This window comes from Ilyonectria robusta (assembly GCF_021365365.1).
Source record: "Ilyonectria robusta strain PMI_751 chromosome Unknown BGZ61scaffold_22, whole genome shotgun sequence".
NCBI classification, from domain to species: domain Eukaryota; kingdom Fungi; phylum Ascomycota; class Sordariomycetes; order Hypocreales; family Nectriaceae; genus Ilyonectria; species Ilyonectria robusta.
In genome coordinates this window covers 880,608-899,597 of record NW_025764456.1, presented here as the reverse complement: position 1 = coordinate 899,597, position 18,990 = coordinate 880,608, and the positions used below count along the sequence as shown (strand labels likewise).

General features: G+C 50.5%; 7 protein-coding genes across 7 annotated transcripts; 3 read left to right on the top strand and 4 right to left on the bottom strand.

Annotated features, from left to right (window-relative positions):
• The first annotated feature begins 1,251 nt into the window (after positions 1–1,251).
• On the top strand, positions 1,252–3,253 carry BGZ61DRAFT_398558 (uncharacterized protein). The gene is made up of 2 exons (XM_046242997.1): positions 1,252–1,627; positions 1,683–3,253. Exons 1-2 carry the CDS (start codon positions 1,409–1,411, stop codon positions 2,895–2,897), a joined length of 1,434 nt encoding a protein of 477 aa, XP_046099447.1. The 5' UTR covers positions 1,252–1,408; the 3' UTR covers positions 2,898–3,253.
• A 2,364-nt stretch (positions 3,254–5,617) lies between these two features.
• BGZ61DRAFT_482793 (uncharacterized protein) lies at positions 5,618–6,343 on the bottom strand (the record flags this gene model as incomplete). The annotated part of the gene is made up of 4 exons (XM_046249426.1): positions 5,618–5,628; positions 5,686–5,837; positions 5,923–6,148; positions 6,202–6,343. 4 exons carry the CDS (start codon positions 6,341–6,343, stop codon positions 5,618–5,620), a joined length of 531 nt encoding a protein of 176 aa, XP_046099446.1.
• On the bottom strand, positions 6,202–6,817 carry BGZ61DRAFT_521445 (uncharacterized protein; the record flags this gene model as incomplete). The annotated part of the gene is made up of 2 exons (XM_046252492.1): positions 6,202–6,635; positions 6,694–6,817. Coding segments are annotated over 2 exons (234 nt in total), but the record flags the coding sequence as incomplete, so codon positions are not given.
• A 423-nt stretch (positions 6,818–7,240) lies between these two features.
• BGZ61DRAFT_482792 (uncharacterized protein) lies at positions 7,241–8,261 on the top strand (the record flags this gene model as incomplete). The annotated part of the gene is made up of 2 exons (XM_046249425.1): positions 7,241–7,243; positions 7,329–8,261. The coding sequence occupies 2 exons, from the start codon at positions 7,241–7,243 to the stop codon at positions 8,259–8,261; spliced, it is 936 nt and encodes a 311-aa protein (XP_046099444.1).
• A 1,065-nt stretch (positions 8,262–9,326) lies between these two features.
• BGZ61DRAFT_537088 (uncharacterized protein) lies at positions 9,327–11,324 on the top strand (the record flags this gene model as incomplete). The annotated part of the gene is made up of 1 exon (XM_046254487.1): positions 9,327–11,324. The coding sequence occupies one exon, from the start codon at positions 9,327–9,329 to the stop codon at positions 11,322–11,324; it is 1,998 nt and encodes a 665-aa protein (XP_046099443.1).
• A 2,551-nt stretch (positions 11,325–13,875) lies between these two features.
• Positions 13,876–15,236, bottom strand: BGZ61DRAFT_497597 (transmembrane amino acid transporter protein-domain-containing protein; the record flags this gene model as incomplete). The annotated part of the gene is made up of 2 exons (XM_046251180.1): positions 13,876–13,932; positions 13,989–15,236. The coding sequence occupies 2 exons, from the start codon at positions 15,234–15,236 to the stop codon at positions 13,876–13,878; spliced, it is 1,305 nt and encodes a 434-aa protein (XP_046099442.1).
• Positions 15,237–16,254: 1,018 nt separating this feature from the next.
• On the bottom strand, positions 16,255–18,795 carry BGZ61DRAFT_521442 (uncharacterized protein; the record flags this gene model as incomplete). Its single annotated transcript, XM_046252491.1, has 5 exons — positions 16,255–17,002; positions 17,062–17,091; positions 17,319–17,605; positions 17,661–17,879; positions 17,991–18,795. 5 exons carry the CDS (start codon positions 18,793–18,795, stop codon positions 16,715–16,717), a joined length of 1,629 nt encoding a protein of 542 aa, XP_046099441.1. The 3' UTR covers positions 16,255–16,714.
• Positions 18,796–18,990: the final 195 nt, after the last annotated feature.

Here is an 18,990-nt window from a genome sequence, read left to right as displayed (position 1 = left end):
CGTTGAGACCCGGGACTAGGGACCATGCGAGTGTTGAAATTGCGCTTAAGCAGGGTGAGTGCCTGTCGCCTTCCAGGAGAGAGTAGTATCGGTCCATGTGTTTATGCAGCGGGCCAAGGCAGTTGTCCCCAAAACTAATAATGAAGGAGGCGATCGCTCTCGGGTTAGTACAACCTCCCCAATCACGACGGGAACTAGATCCCAGCCTGCTTATGCCGATCGTGCTTGCCGAGTTGCCCTCAAGGATTTTCGTATTTTCTTCATAAAATATCCTTCGGCTGTTGCGTTAACAAGGGATATTCCAAACGTCCAGGAATGATCTGACGAGAAACGAGGCATGTTGTGGGTCAACACTGCCAACAGTGAGTCCCTGTTGGCTCGTTTATAGAAGGAGATATCTTTGTAACCACGACCCCCAGTCACTCAAGGATCTCAGACAGGGGAAAATAACCGTGGTTGCATCATGACCTGGAGACAGCGGGAGCCCCGCCCGGGACGCGCATCCGGCCGTTAGTGTAGTAGTCGCCAACTCGCTTGACAAGCTACGAAAGGACATACCCGCATATGTTGGTTGTCGGTTGTTGGCTCTGGGTAGTATTCATGCCAAATCCCCTGCGGACGGGAGTTGAGTTGTCATAACGGGGATGAGGTGCCAAGAATAACACAGGCGCTGCCAAGGAAAATCTTTCCCATGTACCTACCAATTAAGGGAACCAGAATACGGCAGAACTTTTGAGCAATCAATCTCTCCTCAGAAACGATTTCAGACAGATTCATAAACGGGCTCACGATTGGGATGGTGTAGGAGCTATCTACGATGTAGTTGTTTCCAACCCATCTGCTCCCTCTGCGACGATGCATCTTATCCCAGCCATATTGCAGGCCTGGCCTGGTCTGCATATCGCCACGTCCGACTCAACCCTCCCTCGACCGGTTTTGTTCCAGGTTTTGAGGCCTGTTCTCATGAACCCATGTTGCTGCATGTTGCACCATGTTGTCGACCTGTCGAGGGTTCGACGAAGCCGACCAACAGTTGTACCCACAGCAATCTTGAGGCCTCTATCCCATCGGCCAGCAAACGAACTCATTCTAGCGTCGTCACTAATGCGACGAGGACCAGTGTCAATATCCTTGTGAGCCTGACGTTGCAGGTCGTCTCTGTTCCGTGAGTTGGTTCAGTTTGCATGGGAACCGTAGCCGGCCGTCTCACTAAAAGGGGCAGCTCAGTCGTCAACGGGATGTCCATGGCATCCCCACGACTTGCATACATAGCACATAGTCTTGCCGTTCTTTACATCGCAACGAGTATCCTCGGGGGTCTGTAATATATTCCCACGCCTCGTACATCCCGCCTCCGCTCACGAAACGACCCCATCCGTGCCCAACGACGTCGACGAAACAAATACCAATGTCCTTTTTCAGGGGCCCCGCGGCACCCGCCCGCGTTCCGACCGATCGAGTAATCCCTCTGCACTTTTGGGACGAGAGCCCACTGTACAGGAGAATTGCACTATACAACCTAAAGGTCTTTGACGACGTGCTGGACTCGGAGAAGCTTCGAGGGAGTCTCGAGACGCTGGTCTCGCAGAACACTTGGCGGAAACTTGGTGGTAGGCTGAGGAAAGACGTGAGTTCATGCACACCGAGGCAATGCAATGCATGTCTGACGCAGGTACATACAGGCCAAGGGGGGACTCGAGTACCATGTTCCAGCCGAGTTCACCACGGTTCGCCCAGCTGTCGGGTTCACACACGTGGATTACGGCGATGTGACCATGGCCAACCATCCACTGGCCTCGCGGTTACCCAAGCCATCTGCGCGTCCCGCCGTTGTGGGAGACCCAGACGAGTGTATCGACCTGGCATGTGGACCGGGTTGTCCAACATCCATCGATGATTACCTCTACACGGACCGGCCGTTGCTGGGTCTCCATGTCGTCTCCTTCAAGGATGCCACGCTGGTTACTCTGCATTGGCTGCATATAGCATGCGATGCCCTGGGTATGAAGGCGTTGGTAGGTGGCTGGGTCCTTGCGATGCAAGGCAAGCCAATTCCCATGCAGCAAGGCTTCGACTACGACCCGCTGGCAGAGTTCGGCAAGCATCCAAAGGAACCACATAAATTGGCGGACCAACGCATGACAACGTCGTCTTTGCTCACGTACGGCTTCAAGAACGGGTACAATCTGCTGGTTGGCAAGAAGGAGTGCCGCATGGTCTGCATTCCCGGCCGGTTCCTGAACAAGCTTCGTAGCGATGCTCTACAAGACCTCGCGGCCGCCGGTGTCGAGAAGCCGTTTCTCACGGACAACGACATTCTCGTCGCCTGGTGGACGCGTATGGCGCTGTCGCACCTCCCAGCGGACTCGGAGCGTCCTGTAACTGTGCAGCTTGCCATGTCGCTCCGAAAGTCATTAGAGAAGGACCTGTTGCCCCCGGAGAAGCCATTCGTATCCAACTGTTTCGGGTTTACCAACCTACTACTCCCCGCGAAGGACTTCAAGCAGAAGCCCATAAGTAACATTGCAGCACAGATGCGAACTGCGCTCAGCGAGCAGAGCACTCGCGCGCAGGTCGAGGCGTATCAAGCCATGGTGCGAGACTCTGTGGCCCCCCTGCCGGTTTTTTTCGGAACCGGTGCGACGTATCAGATCTCATACTCGAACTGGACAAAGGCTGATCTTTACGGGGCCGACTTTTCGGCAGTGGCAGCGAAGCCGAGGGAGACGCCGCTGTATGCCTCGTACATTGCGCATTGTCAAGTTCCTTTTCAGTTCCCTGAGGGCTTTATTGTGGTGGGCAAGGACTCGAGAGAGAACACCTGGCTCTGCGGGTATCGCACCCAGGGGTTGTGGGACGTAGTTGAAAAGGAGTTGAATGAGCTTGGGGAAATGTGATGGGCGACTTTGGGTGTTCTGTGTTTTTGTTTGATACTAATAGTGTTTCAATTATTCGTAACTGAACTTGGTCTCTTCTATTGTGGGTTTGAGGAGTAGACACGTACAATCAGACTACTAAATTCTGTCATTCGTGTCCGACTCTAGGTTAGACGACTTGGCGACAATTGACATGTCGATATTTGCAACTCCACCAACTCCCCGCTTGAATGTGGCTTGTATCCCCCCCTGACCATAGAACCCTGGCAAAATGGCGAAATACCGCTTTTAATAGCGGCCGATCACGCCAGGCAGCGGAGGTTCCGCCGGCCGCTTAAGCGAATTCCGTGTGGCTGGAGAGCTTGAATAAATCGAAAATTTTCGACTGCACAATTCGCTCCACACTTTCAGCGAGCTGCGGTGCCTGTTCTGGGCCCCTTCCTGTTAGGTGAAATGTCCCATTCTTCCGACGGGAGTGGCTGCGGTCGCTCCCGAAGCCAGAGTCACTTCTTGAAGAAACGAATACGGTATCGGTGCATGATGAAGTCCAGGCACACTTATGGGGCTCACATCACTACTGGCAGCTGAACTAGTTAGTTGGTGTTAGTGCGGAGCCGTATACAAAGATCTAGAGAGATAGAGTCGTGGGGTTGTGGAATATGCTGGGGAAAATCCATCTCCCGCCTACAACGCCAATAGCCGAGCCCTCGTATCGGTGCCACCTCGCTTGTGAAGTCATCTCCGTCCTCAATACGACGTAATATATCTTGAGATGTCCTTTGAAGCAGCTCCGAAGCGTAGAGTCCGGCCATCACGGGCGCGTGGTCTACGAGTATCTACAGGATGTATCCCTCAAGCAATGATTTTTCCCTGGTTACTTGCATTGACTCTGGATTGAAGCTTGACATGTAGAGAAAGATGTATCGAGTGTGATGGAGAGTGTCCGACGTGCAGAAAATGCGTCAGGTCCTGCAAAGAGTAATCCTATGCGGGGCGTCCTGACCTAGATGGCAGCATCCCCACGTCGCACTCACCAGCTTTAACCACGCAGGCCCAGCTAGAAAACGGCAGCGACTCCCACATTGCCGACTCTATTTCAGTTTCCGAAAGCTGTCGAATTTCAACCGACGACAATCATACAGAGTCCGGCCAAATAGTAGGAGTCAATGGGATTTTGCCACACCAGTCGACCCTAGCTTGTCAATATACCCAAACGAGACTAACCAATATCTACTAAATGCATCGTACTTTGAATGGTTTGAACCGTTAGAGTCTTAGCAAAGGATTATCTAAACAACATCCAGCGTCACAATCTCTCCAATATTGCATCTGGGTGGAATTTTGACGAGACATCATTTCCTCGCAGACAGAGTCCCTCCCGGGTTGGGGACGACAGCCCTGGCCGCATCGGTAGGTGGCGTAGATGGTTCCTTTGTCTCCGGAGCAGACTAGGGATCCAGTGAATCAGGATGGAAAGAATGCCGCTGCTTCTTCCTTGACATGGAACATATCTACTCCCATCACCATCTAAGGCGATGATTTCGCTTACTTCCAACACTACATCCAGGTCATCGATCCAATACTTGACCTATTTGATCCGTCTCGGCACTTTACCAACATGGTTCCTCACTTGGCACTTCAAAATGTGGGCGTGCTCAAATCCATCCTGGCCCTTGCTGCACGGCATTGGCTCCCCGCAGACTGACGCCCGGAATTGAATCATTCATGACCAGAATGTTCGCGAGGAGAGTACACAAAATGGCCGAATCTAGATGTAGATACTGCCATGTGATATTACCATGGGACGCTTCAATATATCTCCCGGACTGTCGTATAACTCATACGCCAACTCCACGAGATTCTGGTCACGGCCATATTGATCAGTACTTACGAGATGCTCGGGTCTGTGAGTCCCTCTAGTAAAGACCACTGGAAAACCCGTCTAAAAGGGGCCTTTTGAATCCAAAGCAGTCAAGACAACGACGGGGAGTTGGCAGATGGGATACGGAGGGCGGTCTGGTGGGTATGGCTCCGACAAGACATGTGGGCAGCGTTCCGAGCTGGTCGGCCACCGCTAACAATATGGCGTCCAACGAAGAATTTGGAAGATCTAGGACCAGATGAATACCCACGCGAATCGTCTATATCGCCGCCAAGGTTGTCCAATTGCAGGCATGGAGGCTGCCGCGTCGGCCGAAAGTATACAACAATGGTTAGACAACGAAATCAAGTTGCTGAGTGATCTTCACAGGTGGAATACAAAGGAGACCGAGGAGGCAGATCTGCACACTTTGAACCCATTTGGGCTCATCTCCTGTCCCATGAGCTGTGCAGACGGACGTATATCACTTTGCCATGATAACATTGCTAACCAACATGCCATTCATTGGCGGAGTTGATACCTACCGAACTGGCCGGCGACAGCTTGAAAATACTTTTCGCGTCATCTGCGGCATAGCAAGTCACGATTTTGATCAAGGCCTTCCGGCATTCGTCACAATTAACGCACTCTACGCTGGTGAGTCACCACCCTCTCATACTTGGACAGGCCGAACTCAAACGCTCGGTGATAGCTGGACTATGTTTCCAAACGTCTGCAATGAAAAAAGCTCTTTGGAGATTTTGCAAAAAAACTATGGATAATAGCAAGGTTCTCGCGACTGACGTGATCCATAAACTGGATAGGTACTGGGGAATTTCTTCATATTGATGGCATCTTCTATTTCGTGTGTTTTTAAATTTTATGGCTTTACTTTATATCATCAGATAGCTCAAAGCCGTACGGTATCTGTGAACAATAGAGACATACATTTAGTAATACAACCAGCACCAGACGAGACACTAGCTTTACAATAGAGTTGTTCCCCGCTGATCTTCCATATCATGTATTTGCAAACCTTGTCGTTACTGTGGCAGCTTTTAGCTGTCTCAATATTGACTTCGTACAAGCCATAGATGTATCTATTTACTGTAAAATAAAGGCCATTCGTTGTTAAAGCATCCGCTCCCATCGTGTACGTCCTTAATAAATGCATCTCAAACACACCGCTCACCACGCCCCCACAATTCCAGCGACGGGAATGCCAATGTCCGTCGTGTAACTCGCAGCATCGGACAAGAGAGAAACATATGCTGCACCAGGCTCCTTGGGGTCAGCCAGCCTGGGCATACGATGTAGTATTGCATCTTCGGGTTCCAGTCCGAAGCCTGGTCAACAAAGCACGTCATGGCCGCCTTGCCGAGCGTGTACGCCGGGCTTAAACAGGTCAAGGCTGTAAATGATAGAGGCTGCGTAGGCAAGGCAGACTTCGGCAATGCCCAATACCTCTGTTGGCGCCCGTGATACCAATGATTTTGTTCTCTAGGCAGACTTTCCAATTGTGGTCGGGTCTTGGTTGGGCGTTGAGGAAGAGCGTCTCGTTAGCCGCTTGGGCAGCGACCTTATTTAAGGTGCTATTAGCTGACATGATGAAATAATCTTCTCGGTTTGTGGGATTTATGAGGCGGCGGCTTGCTGGCCTTGAAAATCGGGCGTACTTCAATCGAGGCTGGAGCTGATCACGGCGGATCTCTGGGTGCTACCAAGTGAGGCGAATAGAAACCTTTGAGCCGTAAAGAAGAGCCGGGCGGAAATGACCGGTTTTGGGCCTTAATGCGCACCGGCAGCTCGGAGACTGACAGCAGGCCGCTTGATTGTTGGCCGCTGGTTGGCTTGGGTGTCTGTTTGTTTGCCTCGTATCGCATGCTTCACGTAGCCGCCTAAAAATGTCGTCAGTTGGTTGGTTAGGCAGACAAATCAAGGCGGGGGTTGAAAGACGTGGCCTGATATGTCTCGTCAAACACTTGTTTGTATGTGCGGGCGGCGGACAAGTGCTGATATGTACCGAGAAGAATAAAACGGCGGTACTTGTCCGGAATGTGAGATCAAGGAAAGGATGCTTTTTGAGACGGATAAATGAAATAGGCATCCAAATCGCTCATTACTGCATTTACTCTCACTTGAGGCAAAAATTGTTTGGGTGGTTACACTGCACCCACATCCCAGTCTGTACCGACATGTTGGACCAAGACAAACCGAAACTTACAGTGGTGTAACTGTGGCTTGCCGGCGTGTTTTTTCCGTAGTTTCCACGGATTTCCATCTTGGACTTGCTGCTACAGGTACCCGTCGGCTTGGGGTTTGGCAAACAATAACAAAGAACCCGCGTGAGCGATGATGAATGCAAACGACAATCAGATGAAGAAGCCGCCCAGCAAACGCTCTCTATTGCGATTTGTAACTCTCATTTTTCTACTTTACAACCACGTCTAGCTGCTTGATTCGCAACTACTGGAACTGTACCTGCGTTATTTAGTCTCTCATCATGGTATGCACCGCCGGCAATTGATCTGCTCAGCCCTGGCCACATCCTCGTCCTTGCGATGCACAAATACTAACCGCCGATTCTACAGACGCCCACATCTGGCCACCAAAATCACGCCACTTCTCCTAATGAGCCCGACTTCAACGTCAGCAGCCAGCTGAGGGACCGGGAAACCAACACCCAGAACTCACCTGGCCAAGGACGGACCAGGGACGAGGATGACTACCCTACGACAACCGGCGGCCAAGCATCGCGTCGCATTTCTCTCAGACCAGCGATTCGATCACCGTCGGTCCATACCAGAATAAGGCGCAGAAGCATCAGTGTGGCTAGCCAAAGCGCCATCCTCGAAGGGGAAGAGGAGGAAGCCGAGAGCCGCGATATGGCCACTTCTTGTCAGCATGTCGATCCGAGAAGTCTCTTCTCGCCACCATTTCCGCCCGATGATGACCGAGATACTCCGCCGTTCTCCTCTAACAGTAGCGACAACGACTTCTTTCGCGGATGTGAATCCTGTGGGGTTTCTGATCCATCTGAGAGCCAGGATGAGCATCAGGAACTTGATTACACAGAATACCTTCTCACACGCCAGGCCAGAAACCTCACCCAGGGGAGTGATGGAACTTCTTCTGTCACCATCATCAATCATCAACGTCGAGATCCCTACGAACTCTTCAACTTACGCATCATCGAAAATGGCTTTACGTGCTGGCGCCGCGAGGAGAGCGTCGAAGCTGACGACCGCGCCGCTGTGCACGACTACTGGGCCAACGTGCCCGGTGGACGTGAGGGCGCCATGAAGACTGACGTGTGGTACATGGTAGACATCGAAGCCCATCGGCCTTCAGACACAGGTCATTTAATGAAGGTCCTCTGGCTCGGATCACCCGTCAGAAACTGGGAGCCTGCCCATCGCGTTCGCCAAATTGCGCCCGACCTGCTTGATGAGTATTGGGAAGGATTGGCTGATAAATATCAGAGAGCTTGCCGAGAGAATGGGAGCCTGAGTCGCTTGAGATAATTTGGCAAACTGAAAGGTTGATTGGGAGAATAGTTGCTCTCTAGACTGAAGAATCCTATTCCTCTGGCGTGGCCAGCTGTGTCAAGATGAAAATATGATGCTGATTTTGTCGTGTGCATGAGAGGAATCACAAATACATTCAATTTCCTCGGAACGGATTGTAACGCAGTATAATCCAGAGACCCCATCAGACTGTCCATGAGATTGTCCCCTCCCTGTTTACACCTCAACGCTTTCCTTTCATGAACACGGGCGGCGCACCCAACACAATGCAACATTAGACCACATCATACCGACCCGTCTCGTAACCTGACAGGGCCTCCGCTTGGTCTGATCCCTGATAGTTACCGGAAACGTACTACCGTAGACTATACCGCGATATGCCTAACCGCGTCATTAAAGAAGCATTGTAGTCTTTCTAATTCTTGAGCATGCCACCTTAAAGCATGAGCTCAGCTGAAAGCCTAGCTCGTCGAGAAATGACATGGCTTATGGTCGCCATGTTACGTTTCGTACCTAGAGAGGGCTTCTTCTATCTGCAATATGAAAAATTCTGGTTCATCTAGTCACCACGTCGCGTCGTTGCATGTCTCGGAAAACTCGTGCGCAACACTGACGAGCCTGGAAGTAAAGTAGACAAATTGTAGAATGCCGGCTGCAAGGCCAACGGCACTGGTGGGATTGAGAACCATCGTGCCTAGCAGTTTGAAGAGATGAGAAAGGAGGAAGCCAGCCAGTGCCCGCTCCGAAGAAAAGACCGCACATTCTTTACCCCGCACTGGGTAAGTTATTGATTGGAAGAAATGCCTGAACAAGGCGTTTTTGTGGTTGTCTGATGTCTGCGGCGAGCCATTTGTACACTTTTCATTTGGCAGTGCTGGCAGCACAGCCTTGTGTAACACTGGCGGCACACCCTCAGACTTGGAGCCCTACTGCAGCTAAACGGATAAGGTAATATACTGCCTCTGCTTATGCGGCATTACTTTGCCGCTCTTTGGGCTGCTTCGGCCTGATACTGTCTCCTCTCATCTTCCAACTCCAGCTGCCCATATCAAATTCAGAGCCATGGAAGTTGTTGGTGTCATCGCAGCCATTCCTGAGCTGCTGAAAATCGTGAAGCGTACGGCTGATGCTGTGGGAAAGCTCAGCAGCAAGGCCCGAACTGCAAAGACTGCTCAGGGCGTCCGCATCCAACTCGACCTTCTTGCTGAGATCCTTGACAGTATCCGGAGACGAGAGGAAAGAACCCCCTCCGGCGGAGTCCAGCATTCTCGACTATCCCCTATCATCCGAGATGTTGAGAACGAAGTCATAGGCCTGCAGCGTCTAGTTGAAAAGGTCGAGGGTTCACATGGAGGGCCTGGTTTTCTGAAGAGGGCACAACTGGTTATCACTGGATTCGAAAAGCAGTTCAATGAACGCAGGGACACCCTGGACAGACTGAAGAGCCTTCTGCAAATATATCTCTCCGAGTCTACCCTCAACGTTCACCAGAGGACTCAGCTGAGCAAGTTTCTCAGGCCCTCGGCAACCAATTTCATTCCCAAGAAGCTGGAGGGCACGCTAGAGTGGATTTGGTCTCAAGAAGCCTTCAGAATTTGGACCACCCAAACGCCAACAAACGTTGTCGCCACTTCCTCGTCCACCAATGTTGCACATGCATCCGATCTACCTGGCAGGGTACTCTTAATCTATGGGGTGAAGGGCTGCGGCAAGTCTGTCTTGGCTGCATCTCTGGTCGAAAGCTTACGGGAGAGAGGAAATACGACATTTTTCTTCTCTTTCTGGGAAGGCTATGGTAAAGAGAGGCGGACTGATGCAATGCTGCGAGCTCTGCTATGGCAACTTCTTCAAAGTCTCCCCGAAGAACAGCAAAACCGCCACATACCGCGCTTGTTGGCGAACCAGATGCAATTCAAGAATCCCGATTTTCTGGCCCTTGAGATCGAGGCCTTGGCCCAAGACCATCAATCAGATATGTTTTGTGTCTTGGACGGAATCGATGAATCAGCTGATGACTGGAACAACATCAAAAGTGGTCCCTTGGCGTGTTTGATCGGGTTGCTCCAATCCACACCCCAAATTCGCCTTCTTTTGAGCGGCAGGCAGTCCAGTCTTCGTGCGAGTCTCCAAAGATGGCCTCTACATATCGAGCTGACGAGAGAACTGGTCGAAGATGATTTGGCCAAATTCATATCGTCCGAGTTGGACAACTGTCCCAATATCACCGACGAGACTCTTCGCAACAGAATCCAACTCGAGTTGCAATCCAAATCTACGGTCATGTTTTTGTGGATTAAGCTGGTCTTCACGGAGCTGCGTTTGTCGTTCAGTCCTACAGAAATCAGCCTGACACTGAGTCGTCTGCCTAATGAGTTGGATCGAGAGTATCATCGACTCTTCTCAATGCTCATGGAGAGACTCGCCGGGAGGTCTACCAATCCCTCAATTGGCATGATACGCGCAAAGGGACTTCTTAGCCTCATCATTGGCGCTTCCCGGCCTCTAACTTTGACGGAACTTCGCATGGCCTACGCTTTTGCTTGCCCATTAGCCTCACCAACTTCTGACTACCTGGAGAATCTCATCAGCGAAGAGGGAATCATAGATGCATGCGGGGACTTCATAACCACCAACGAGAATCTCATTTATCTTGGGCACACTTCTATCCGAGAGTTCCTGCTTCGACCTGCGGACCAATGGTACGACCAAGTCAGTAGTGTTGCCTACTTCCGCCTTGAGCCGAGTTATTGCCATCGCAAAATTGGGCTCTCATGTTTGAGATATCTGCAGCAAGTCAAGTGGGAGCATTTAGATCAAGTCGGCGTGGTTGATGAGCTTGCGAGTCGATATCCGCTACTGAACTATGCATCCGGTTATATGACCTCACACTTCTTGGAGTCAGACTTTACTTCTCAAGAAGCAGGGAGTTATTTAAGCGATTTCTTCAACTCGCAAGAATCCGCGGCCTGGATGGAGTTCGTTATCTCATCCGACAATGGCCACCTCCCATTCACTTTTGGGACGACGCTTTGCTGTTCTGGGGTGCTTGGGATAGCTTGAGCGCACCGGCGGATGAATCTAGCGACATTGGCGGTCGGGTCAGGCAATCGGCTTTGAAACGAACCCAGACATCCGGACCAGATGACCATCGTGGAGGATGGATGGCGTTGATTTCAGATCATTTTCTTGGCAACCGAGAAGTGAATGGAGGCTCCAGTTCTGTCAAGGAAATAGAAAGCCTCACCGATCTTGATGCTCAAGGCCTTCAAAATGGTTTGAAAAGAATCATGAGCAATGGTCGAGGATTTGGCCTGCGACAGCTTGCTCTTATCTCTCCTTCAATTAATTCCATTTTGAAAATGAAGGAAGCTCTGGTTGATCCTATGGAAATACTGATGCAATCATTGGAACGATCTCTCAGAGTCATGTCGTTCGTCAGCCTCTTGGCATTTGCTTGTTTGATCAGACCCAACAGACCAAAGCAGGCGTATAGGATATACCAAGCTGCTTTGGTAAAAGTCCACGGAAAGGACGATATCCGAGAGGCTATAGCAGAGGGGCTTCTAGGCGAGTGCTTGCTATTTTACGACAAAAATGAGGATTACGAATCAGCCGCGAGGCATTACCACAGGGCATCAGAAATTATGGACACAAGGCCCAGAAACCCAATAAACGACGTATGGTGGTGTGTATTCACATGTTGCTGGGTAGACTGCCTCTTTCAGTTGGGGAAAAGAGACCAAGCCAAAGTCTTAGCATCCAAGTTGGAGAAAAGGCTAGTAGACACGGAGGTTTCGGCATCGAACGGAAGCATCTTACGAGAATGGTGCTACCGGAAAGTGGCAAACGGTAGCTTTTTCACGGAGATTAGGATGAGGAAGGTGGTGCACCTTAGCGGGATGTACTTTTATCACGGTACGGATGAAGATGTTGACAGGCTGTTAGGACAGTTTATGACCGAGACAACCCGTGTCGACAGCCGGTCGTGTCTTCAGGTCGTACGCCGTTCTTCCGTGGGCCTTTACTATATGGCGAAGAACTCCAAAGAAAGAGACGTATTGATGAAAGCGAAACAACTCCTTGACCTCGGCACCGAAGAGGGAAATGAGATGTTAAACTTCATCATCTATCAGATTGCCTGGAATCATATCGACAATTGCCGATTTGAGGATGCGGAGAAAGAACTTGCCAACCTCGATATGGACTCATTTTTCGCAGCATGCTCTTTCAATGAGGCCCGGATGACTTTCGACGCCCTTGTGGGCACTCAATTGATGATGGGGAAGAGGGAAAAGGCCTTGCAGGTGTTACAGACAAACATGTCTAGTCTTGCGAGTTCGGGTCGATATAGCAAGCCAGCTGACAGAGACTTGCGCTTAGCCGTGGTTTGTCTACTTTACTTTTTTATGTTCTCAGAGGGCGAGATGTACATTCGACAAATGTTATCCCGCCTGCACTCGCGCCAGACAGTCCACGACTCAGAAGAGATTCACTTGCACGGAATCTTGGCGTTATCGTTACGAGCTCAAGTCGAACAACAAAAGCAACTCGAATCGTACGAGCACTACCGAACCTGTCTCGCGCTCGCAGAGGCGAGATTTCCGGACCTGTTCTCGAATAGATTGCAGATAGGATTCGGATTGGCATGCGTGGCGAAGGGAAGCCTAACAGAGGCAGCTGAGGCGTTTGCTAAAGTGGCAACCCATTGTCAGGCCAAGGCGTGTGGACCTGACTGCATTTTGACAGACTTCCACCTTCTTTTCGGTGCATTGGTACTTTTGTATCAGCCGGAGAAAGACGACGTTGGTGCTACCCCTCTACTTTCTCAATTGATCTCAAGAAGGGAGAAAGGACCGGCAACGCCATGCGGGTATCAGATGATTTCACACGTAAACTACTTTTTGGTTGCGGTCGGACACATGTGTCTGGCAGAGATATTTGACGGGTGTGGAAATGCTCACCAAGGTCATGATCACAGGAACCAAGCGTTGCACATAGTGGAGAAGGAGTTTCCCGATGCTTTCGACCTCAAATCCGTCCACCGTCCCAAGTATCTGGATGCATGGACGTGCAGATGGTTGAGGTTATGTCGCGGATACATCCTTGGGAGAATCAATGGCGAGATTGGACCGGATGTTTCGTGCGAACTGTTCCCGTTTGATACTTTTTGGCCGTTGTTTGACGGGGATCATGATGAGATGACTGAGATCGACGCGCTTGACTTTCTGTAGTTGTATAACTATACTAATAATATATCCCCTGTCACTTGGCTTCGTGGACACATACTAAACTGCCAGCACCAGATGCGCTAGATGCCCTATACGCTCCGGCTCTAGTTTGGTGTTATCCTAGACTTTTTGGGACGGAGGGTACATCTGGAGCGGGTTTGCCCCTTTTGCCATGCAAGTTCACCAAAGTTTATTAAAATACGGGCTGGATTTAAAGCATTGGGATAGGGAGTCATGCCCATGCAGTAGCGTTTCGGTTGAGCTACTGATGCTTCGATGTTCGAGAAGAGAATAGTGGAATTATAACCCAAACAATTAAATTCTTGCCAAGTAACATGACATGGTCCTCTGATGACGTTCCCTCGGATTATATTCGCCACCCTCTAAACCGATCTGCAGGTGAATGGTGCGTGGTCGCTACCGGTCGAGATTTGGTGATTCTGTGAGTAATTAGCAATCTTGTCATCGCGCGAGCTTCACTAGTGAGGTGACTTACAATATCGACAATGGTAGAGTATGTGCCGCCGACCAGGACTACAATTCCGATAATGAAGACAATGATGCTTCCAATACTCATGGCGATGTTCTCCCGAGCATACCACTTTCCCTTGCACAGGAAAACGAACCACATAATGCCGGGGATATAGAACGAGAAACCTGAAACGAAAAGCGCGGAACAGAGCGACAGGAGGTCGGAGAAGATGGGAATGGTCTCGGCGATGATCCATGCGATGATTGTAAAGACAGCGACAATCAAGATCCAGCTAGCCCAGCCAATAGGAGTGTTGATATAGCGGTGAATCGAATTCTTATAGATTCGGCCATGGACATAGCGGAGGGCAACAGTCGTGTTGATAGAGCCCGAGATGAAGATGACGGGCAATGCAATGCCGAAGGCGATTTTCGAGATAAGTTCGCCAGCAGAGAGCAGAGCCGGCGACTGAACGGTAGATCCGATAAAGGCGTAGCAGAGAGCACCAGTCAGGGTGTAGATTAAGACCTGCATCACACCGTTCGCCCAGATGGACTTCATGAAATCCTTGGGTGTGTGCATCTCATCCATAAAGGAGAATTGTCCAATGGCAAAACTGTAGGCGAAGACAATATTGCTGACAGCAACGAAGGCCTCGGAAAAACTTAGATCGTCTTTGGGATAGGCAGACCACGTAACGCCAGACAAACCCCCGGGTGAATCACTAGCTTGAATCGCTGTAGCGATGATGGTGAGTCCAATTGCGGCAAGGATGGAAACGAAGTCGATGTAGCCCAGGATCGCAACCTCAGTGAATGAAGGAGGAATCGCAAGAATCAGAAGGATGATGGCCGAGACAGCGGAGAAGGCGATCGAACAGAGATGTCCTCCGTTGATGGTGACTAGGGCAATACTGCCAGTCAGGGCGTGTGATCCAACGACGAGAAGCAGCTCCAGAACAAACGCGGCGCCGAAAACCTCGTATCCCAAGCGGCCGAGTCCAATTTTACCGAGCAACAAACGTCCAGCGTCAGCGTAATGTGAAATGTCGGGAAAAGCCAACTTGACTTCACCGACAATGTAGCTAGTGAAGACAGCGGCCAGTCCCAAGAATACAGTCAGAAAGACACCAAGGATCATTCCCAGCGTGTGAAAGGCACTGGGAAGACTGAGGGCGCCAAGGGCGACGGCTTCCACGACCAGCACGATGGACAGACGCTTCCAGCCCAATCGGTGGAAGTGGGCATTGCCCTCAGCGGCAATCTGCTTCATCCGGTCATCGTTCAATTCACTCGACTCGCCGAAGATGTTGTTGTTGTCGTCCGTGTTGTCAGGGTATGACTGCGTTGGTGTTGCGACCTTCTGAAGACCGGCTTCAGGGTCCTGTTGCTGGTTCTTAGCACCAGAGGGCGGCGCGGCGGAAATATCTTGGCCCATGTTGATATGGTAGTCTAGTAGTCGCTGAACGAGATTGGTAGAATGCGGGTGAGAAGAACGAGGAGGTGTGGGGGACATGGGAATGAGACAACGGGGTCGAGGGGTATTACTTAAGTGGACAAGGACTGACTCCAGAGAGCGGAGATGGATGACAGAGCTTGATTGAAAGTCTACATAGGGCGCAAACTACATGATATCGGAGCCCACATGGTTCAAGGAGTCTGGGGTGGCAATGGGCCGGAACGTAGTTGGAAACACGGAAGGCTCCACAAGCAGCCCGCGGCAAGCAAGGTGAACCTGGAGACGGAGGCTGCGCGTGACGACAGATACATGGTCTCTATTCCCTCACTACGAGACGGGTTGCTAGGGAGTTCCGATAAGGTCAGAGGGGCTCGGCATTGGCGATAGTGAGGCGGGTTGGCTCGGGATTTCGAATCCTCTGAGTCGTACTCCGTAGAGCGGCCCGGTTTACGACCGTCTTATCAGCAAGTGGCAAGGTAGAACGTACAAAAGAGCCACATACGGCCAATGTTAAACGTTACAGCCCACTGAATACGGGTACAATGTTGTACGTAAAAACGCGCTCCGTCGACGTAAGAGCTCGCGTTCGCCGGCGTCGTTACGTCGCGGAAACTCAGCCATTGGCGAGGGCCCCTGGAAAATATGTCATAGAATGAAAAGATGGCCCCAGCCAAATTGCCGACTCCTGCTAGACCGGCTGAAGTGGAGCAGAACTTTTCTCGATCCATTCTAGAAGCTCCAACGGATCCGACGAGACCCTCTCAATCCCGTGGTAACGCCGTCAAAGTGGAGTTATCGCGGCCCACCCGAGACGGCCCTTGACCCGTTAGGTGCCGCGTCGGTCGAAGAGTTTTTCTCTCGACGACGCGACGGAGGATGCGGATCTTCTCATATCTGCAGACGCCCCGGAATCTGGCCTCTTCTAATGTCCACGGCGAAATAAACGCGGGGGAAGTGGCATGGTTCATCCTGATCCTGGAACTGATAAGCTGGGGAGAGTAGCTTGTTAACTAATGCCATCACCCAAGAATTACTCAACCTTGACACATGAAATTGACCCGCGCTGAACGAATTTGTGAGTTTGGGCATATCTGAACACAACTTACGACGGGGTCCTGTGGTACCCGACGACGATGGCGTTTCAGAGCGGGCGGCAGCTCGTAATTCTTGAGGGACTTCACTTGTGTTTGTAGCATTAATACCTGCTACATAGTCTCCCACTATAGCTTCAGCTCCCCCGTCGCACATACACGCCACGCAAGGCATCCAATAATCCAAGCACCCAGAATTTCTTAACCAGCCCCAATTTCACGTGCTCTCCGCTCCCATTCAAAGTTGAGTTGTATGTCCCGAAGTGGTCTATTGACCAGACCAACTTGAACTGTGAGAAGTCCTATTTCCAATTTCAGACATATTCTCTGTCTGGTTTCAGGGTTGGACTTGACAGTTATGCGTCCATTGACTTCGCTGCCCAGGATATGGCTGTTGAGCCATATTAGTCCGTTCACCAGAAGCGCCAGAATTAGGACCGTTAGCATCATGTGCAGAACAGAATATGGAGAAGTCTTAGATGATAGGAGCTACCTCGTTGTCAGCATTTTCAGCAGGAGAATAATTTCAAGTCTTTGCCTTAACATACCGCCGCTCCTAAAATTGTTGACGCCGATGTCTGAATTATAAATGCAGCTACAAATCCAATGACGAGATATTTAGCAACTTCGGTGTGTCCACCAACCACCACAAACAATAGTATAGCCATTAGAGTTAGCGTCACGAGCACACGAGAAAAAAAGCAAAGCAGATATAGAGACTTTGGATAATTTAGTTGCTAATTCGTTGTCAGCATCATTGGCAGGAGAATTATTTTAACGAAAAACAGTCTTTACTTCAACATACCGCCACTAGTTCAAGCATGAAAAATACCAAGGCCCAGATGCTGACGATCCAGTTGACGATGGTCAAGAAGCTGATGCTCCAACCTCCGTGATGGGATGGAATCAAATCGGTGGTTATATGGCCTGCATATAATTCGATGTTGCGAATAGACTTATCCCGGGACTTGATATTCCGAAACAAGTGCTCGGCAGTCATAATGAGAGCATATGGTTCTGTTTCAGATACTGCCATGACCATCCCACAGAGAAATGATTCTCTGACCACCCATGAACCCGAAGTCCCGGGGGCTGTTTCTGTCAGCAAGTTTGCTTCAAAACCCCCGATGTCCTCAGACACACTCACCTAACCGAGAGGCAAATATGACTTTGCGCAGTGAGAACATCTGTCCATGAACAGTAAGGCATGTGGAACCGGGAAGAAGTTCTCCCTCTACACAAGACTTAGCTCCGAGTGCAATCATTACAGGACCTCGAATGAGTTCAGCGTCGGTTTTGTAAGCCGTTATGGCCTGAACCCGTGTTGGTGATGTAAGGTAGGTGTTGGGGATCTCGAAGTCAGTAGCTGTCATAAACGGCAGCAAAGCATGGTCTATGTCTTGAGAGGCGACTTCGGAAAGTGGTGGATATAGTTGACAATATAGTGCACCACGAGAATTCCATTCGAATGACGCACCGAGAAAGTTCAGCGATATGCCAGTGCTAACACCACGCCATTCAGACACAAGGAGGGGGTCCCGAAACCCAACCAATCCCGGGGAGATCGTATCATGGTCCTCCATGTCGATACCACCATCCGATTCTTCTCCCTCATCTTCATCCTCAACTTCATATTCCGAGAAGGTGTTATGAACAGCACCGAATTTTGAAGGTGAGGAATCCAACCAGGTGCTCTTGCTCGGCTGAACGACAAAATGGTTATTCAACATGCCATGAGCTGTTGTGACGCCGTATTGAGCGGCCGCTCCATTGATTGAAATGACACCTCCGATACGACTAATGTGATGCAAGTAGGCATCTCCAATTCTGATAGTAGAACAGCATAAAAGGCCATTAGCTGTTATTGTACCATGTGATGGTATTTCCACGTTGGTGTAAAGCGTGACTTCCTTAGCGAGCCGGATGCCATTATTGAGGTCCAAGGTCTTCACGTCAATCCTTTCCTCCACAGTCGCTAATTCGGGAGAGCCCTCATGGATTTCCAATGGTAGCCTCAGCCAAGTGATGTCCTTCATGGCGTCTCTGACGTCCTTGCAAGCCCAACGACTGCCACATAGAATCCACACGGTAGGCCTGAGCGTGATAAGTCGGGCATCTCTCGCAGCCCTACCCGACATGCGTAGTTCAAAAGAGACAGTATGATCCTCAGAAGTGACTAGAGAGCGAGCTGCTCGATCTGTGCTCTTGCGATAGATTTTCATGGTGACCTCCGTTAGGTCTGTCATGAGTCGTCCAAGATCCTTTGTGTTCCATTGTTCCATAACATCGGGCGGAATTTTGGTGTGATCGCCTTCAGCCAAGTACACGCGAGCGGCTTTAAGGAGTTTGAAGAGCTTCACGTGCGTTGGGTCTATGGGATGCTGAGAAAGGTCTTGGAAAACAGGTGCCTCAGATGCAGAGGTTGTGGTGCTGAGTCCACTGGTAATCTGAGTAATTACAGTACCGATCGAGGGCGG

Excerpts from the sequence above, each read along its gene's own strand:
- BGZ61DRAFT_398558 (XM_046242997.1), top strand. The coding sequence starts at position 1,409 with ATGTCCTTTTTCAGGGGCCCCGCGGCACCCGCCCGCGTTCCGACCGAT. Across the intron at positions 1,628-1,682 it reads GTGGTAGGCTGAGGAAAGAC|GCCAAGGGGGGACTCGAGTA; the intron begins GTGAGTTCATGC and ends AGGTACATACAG.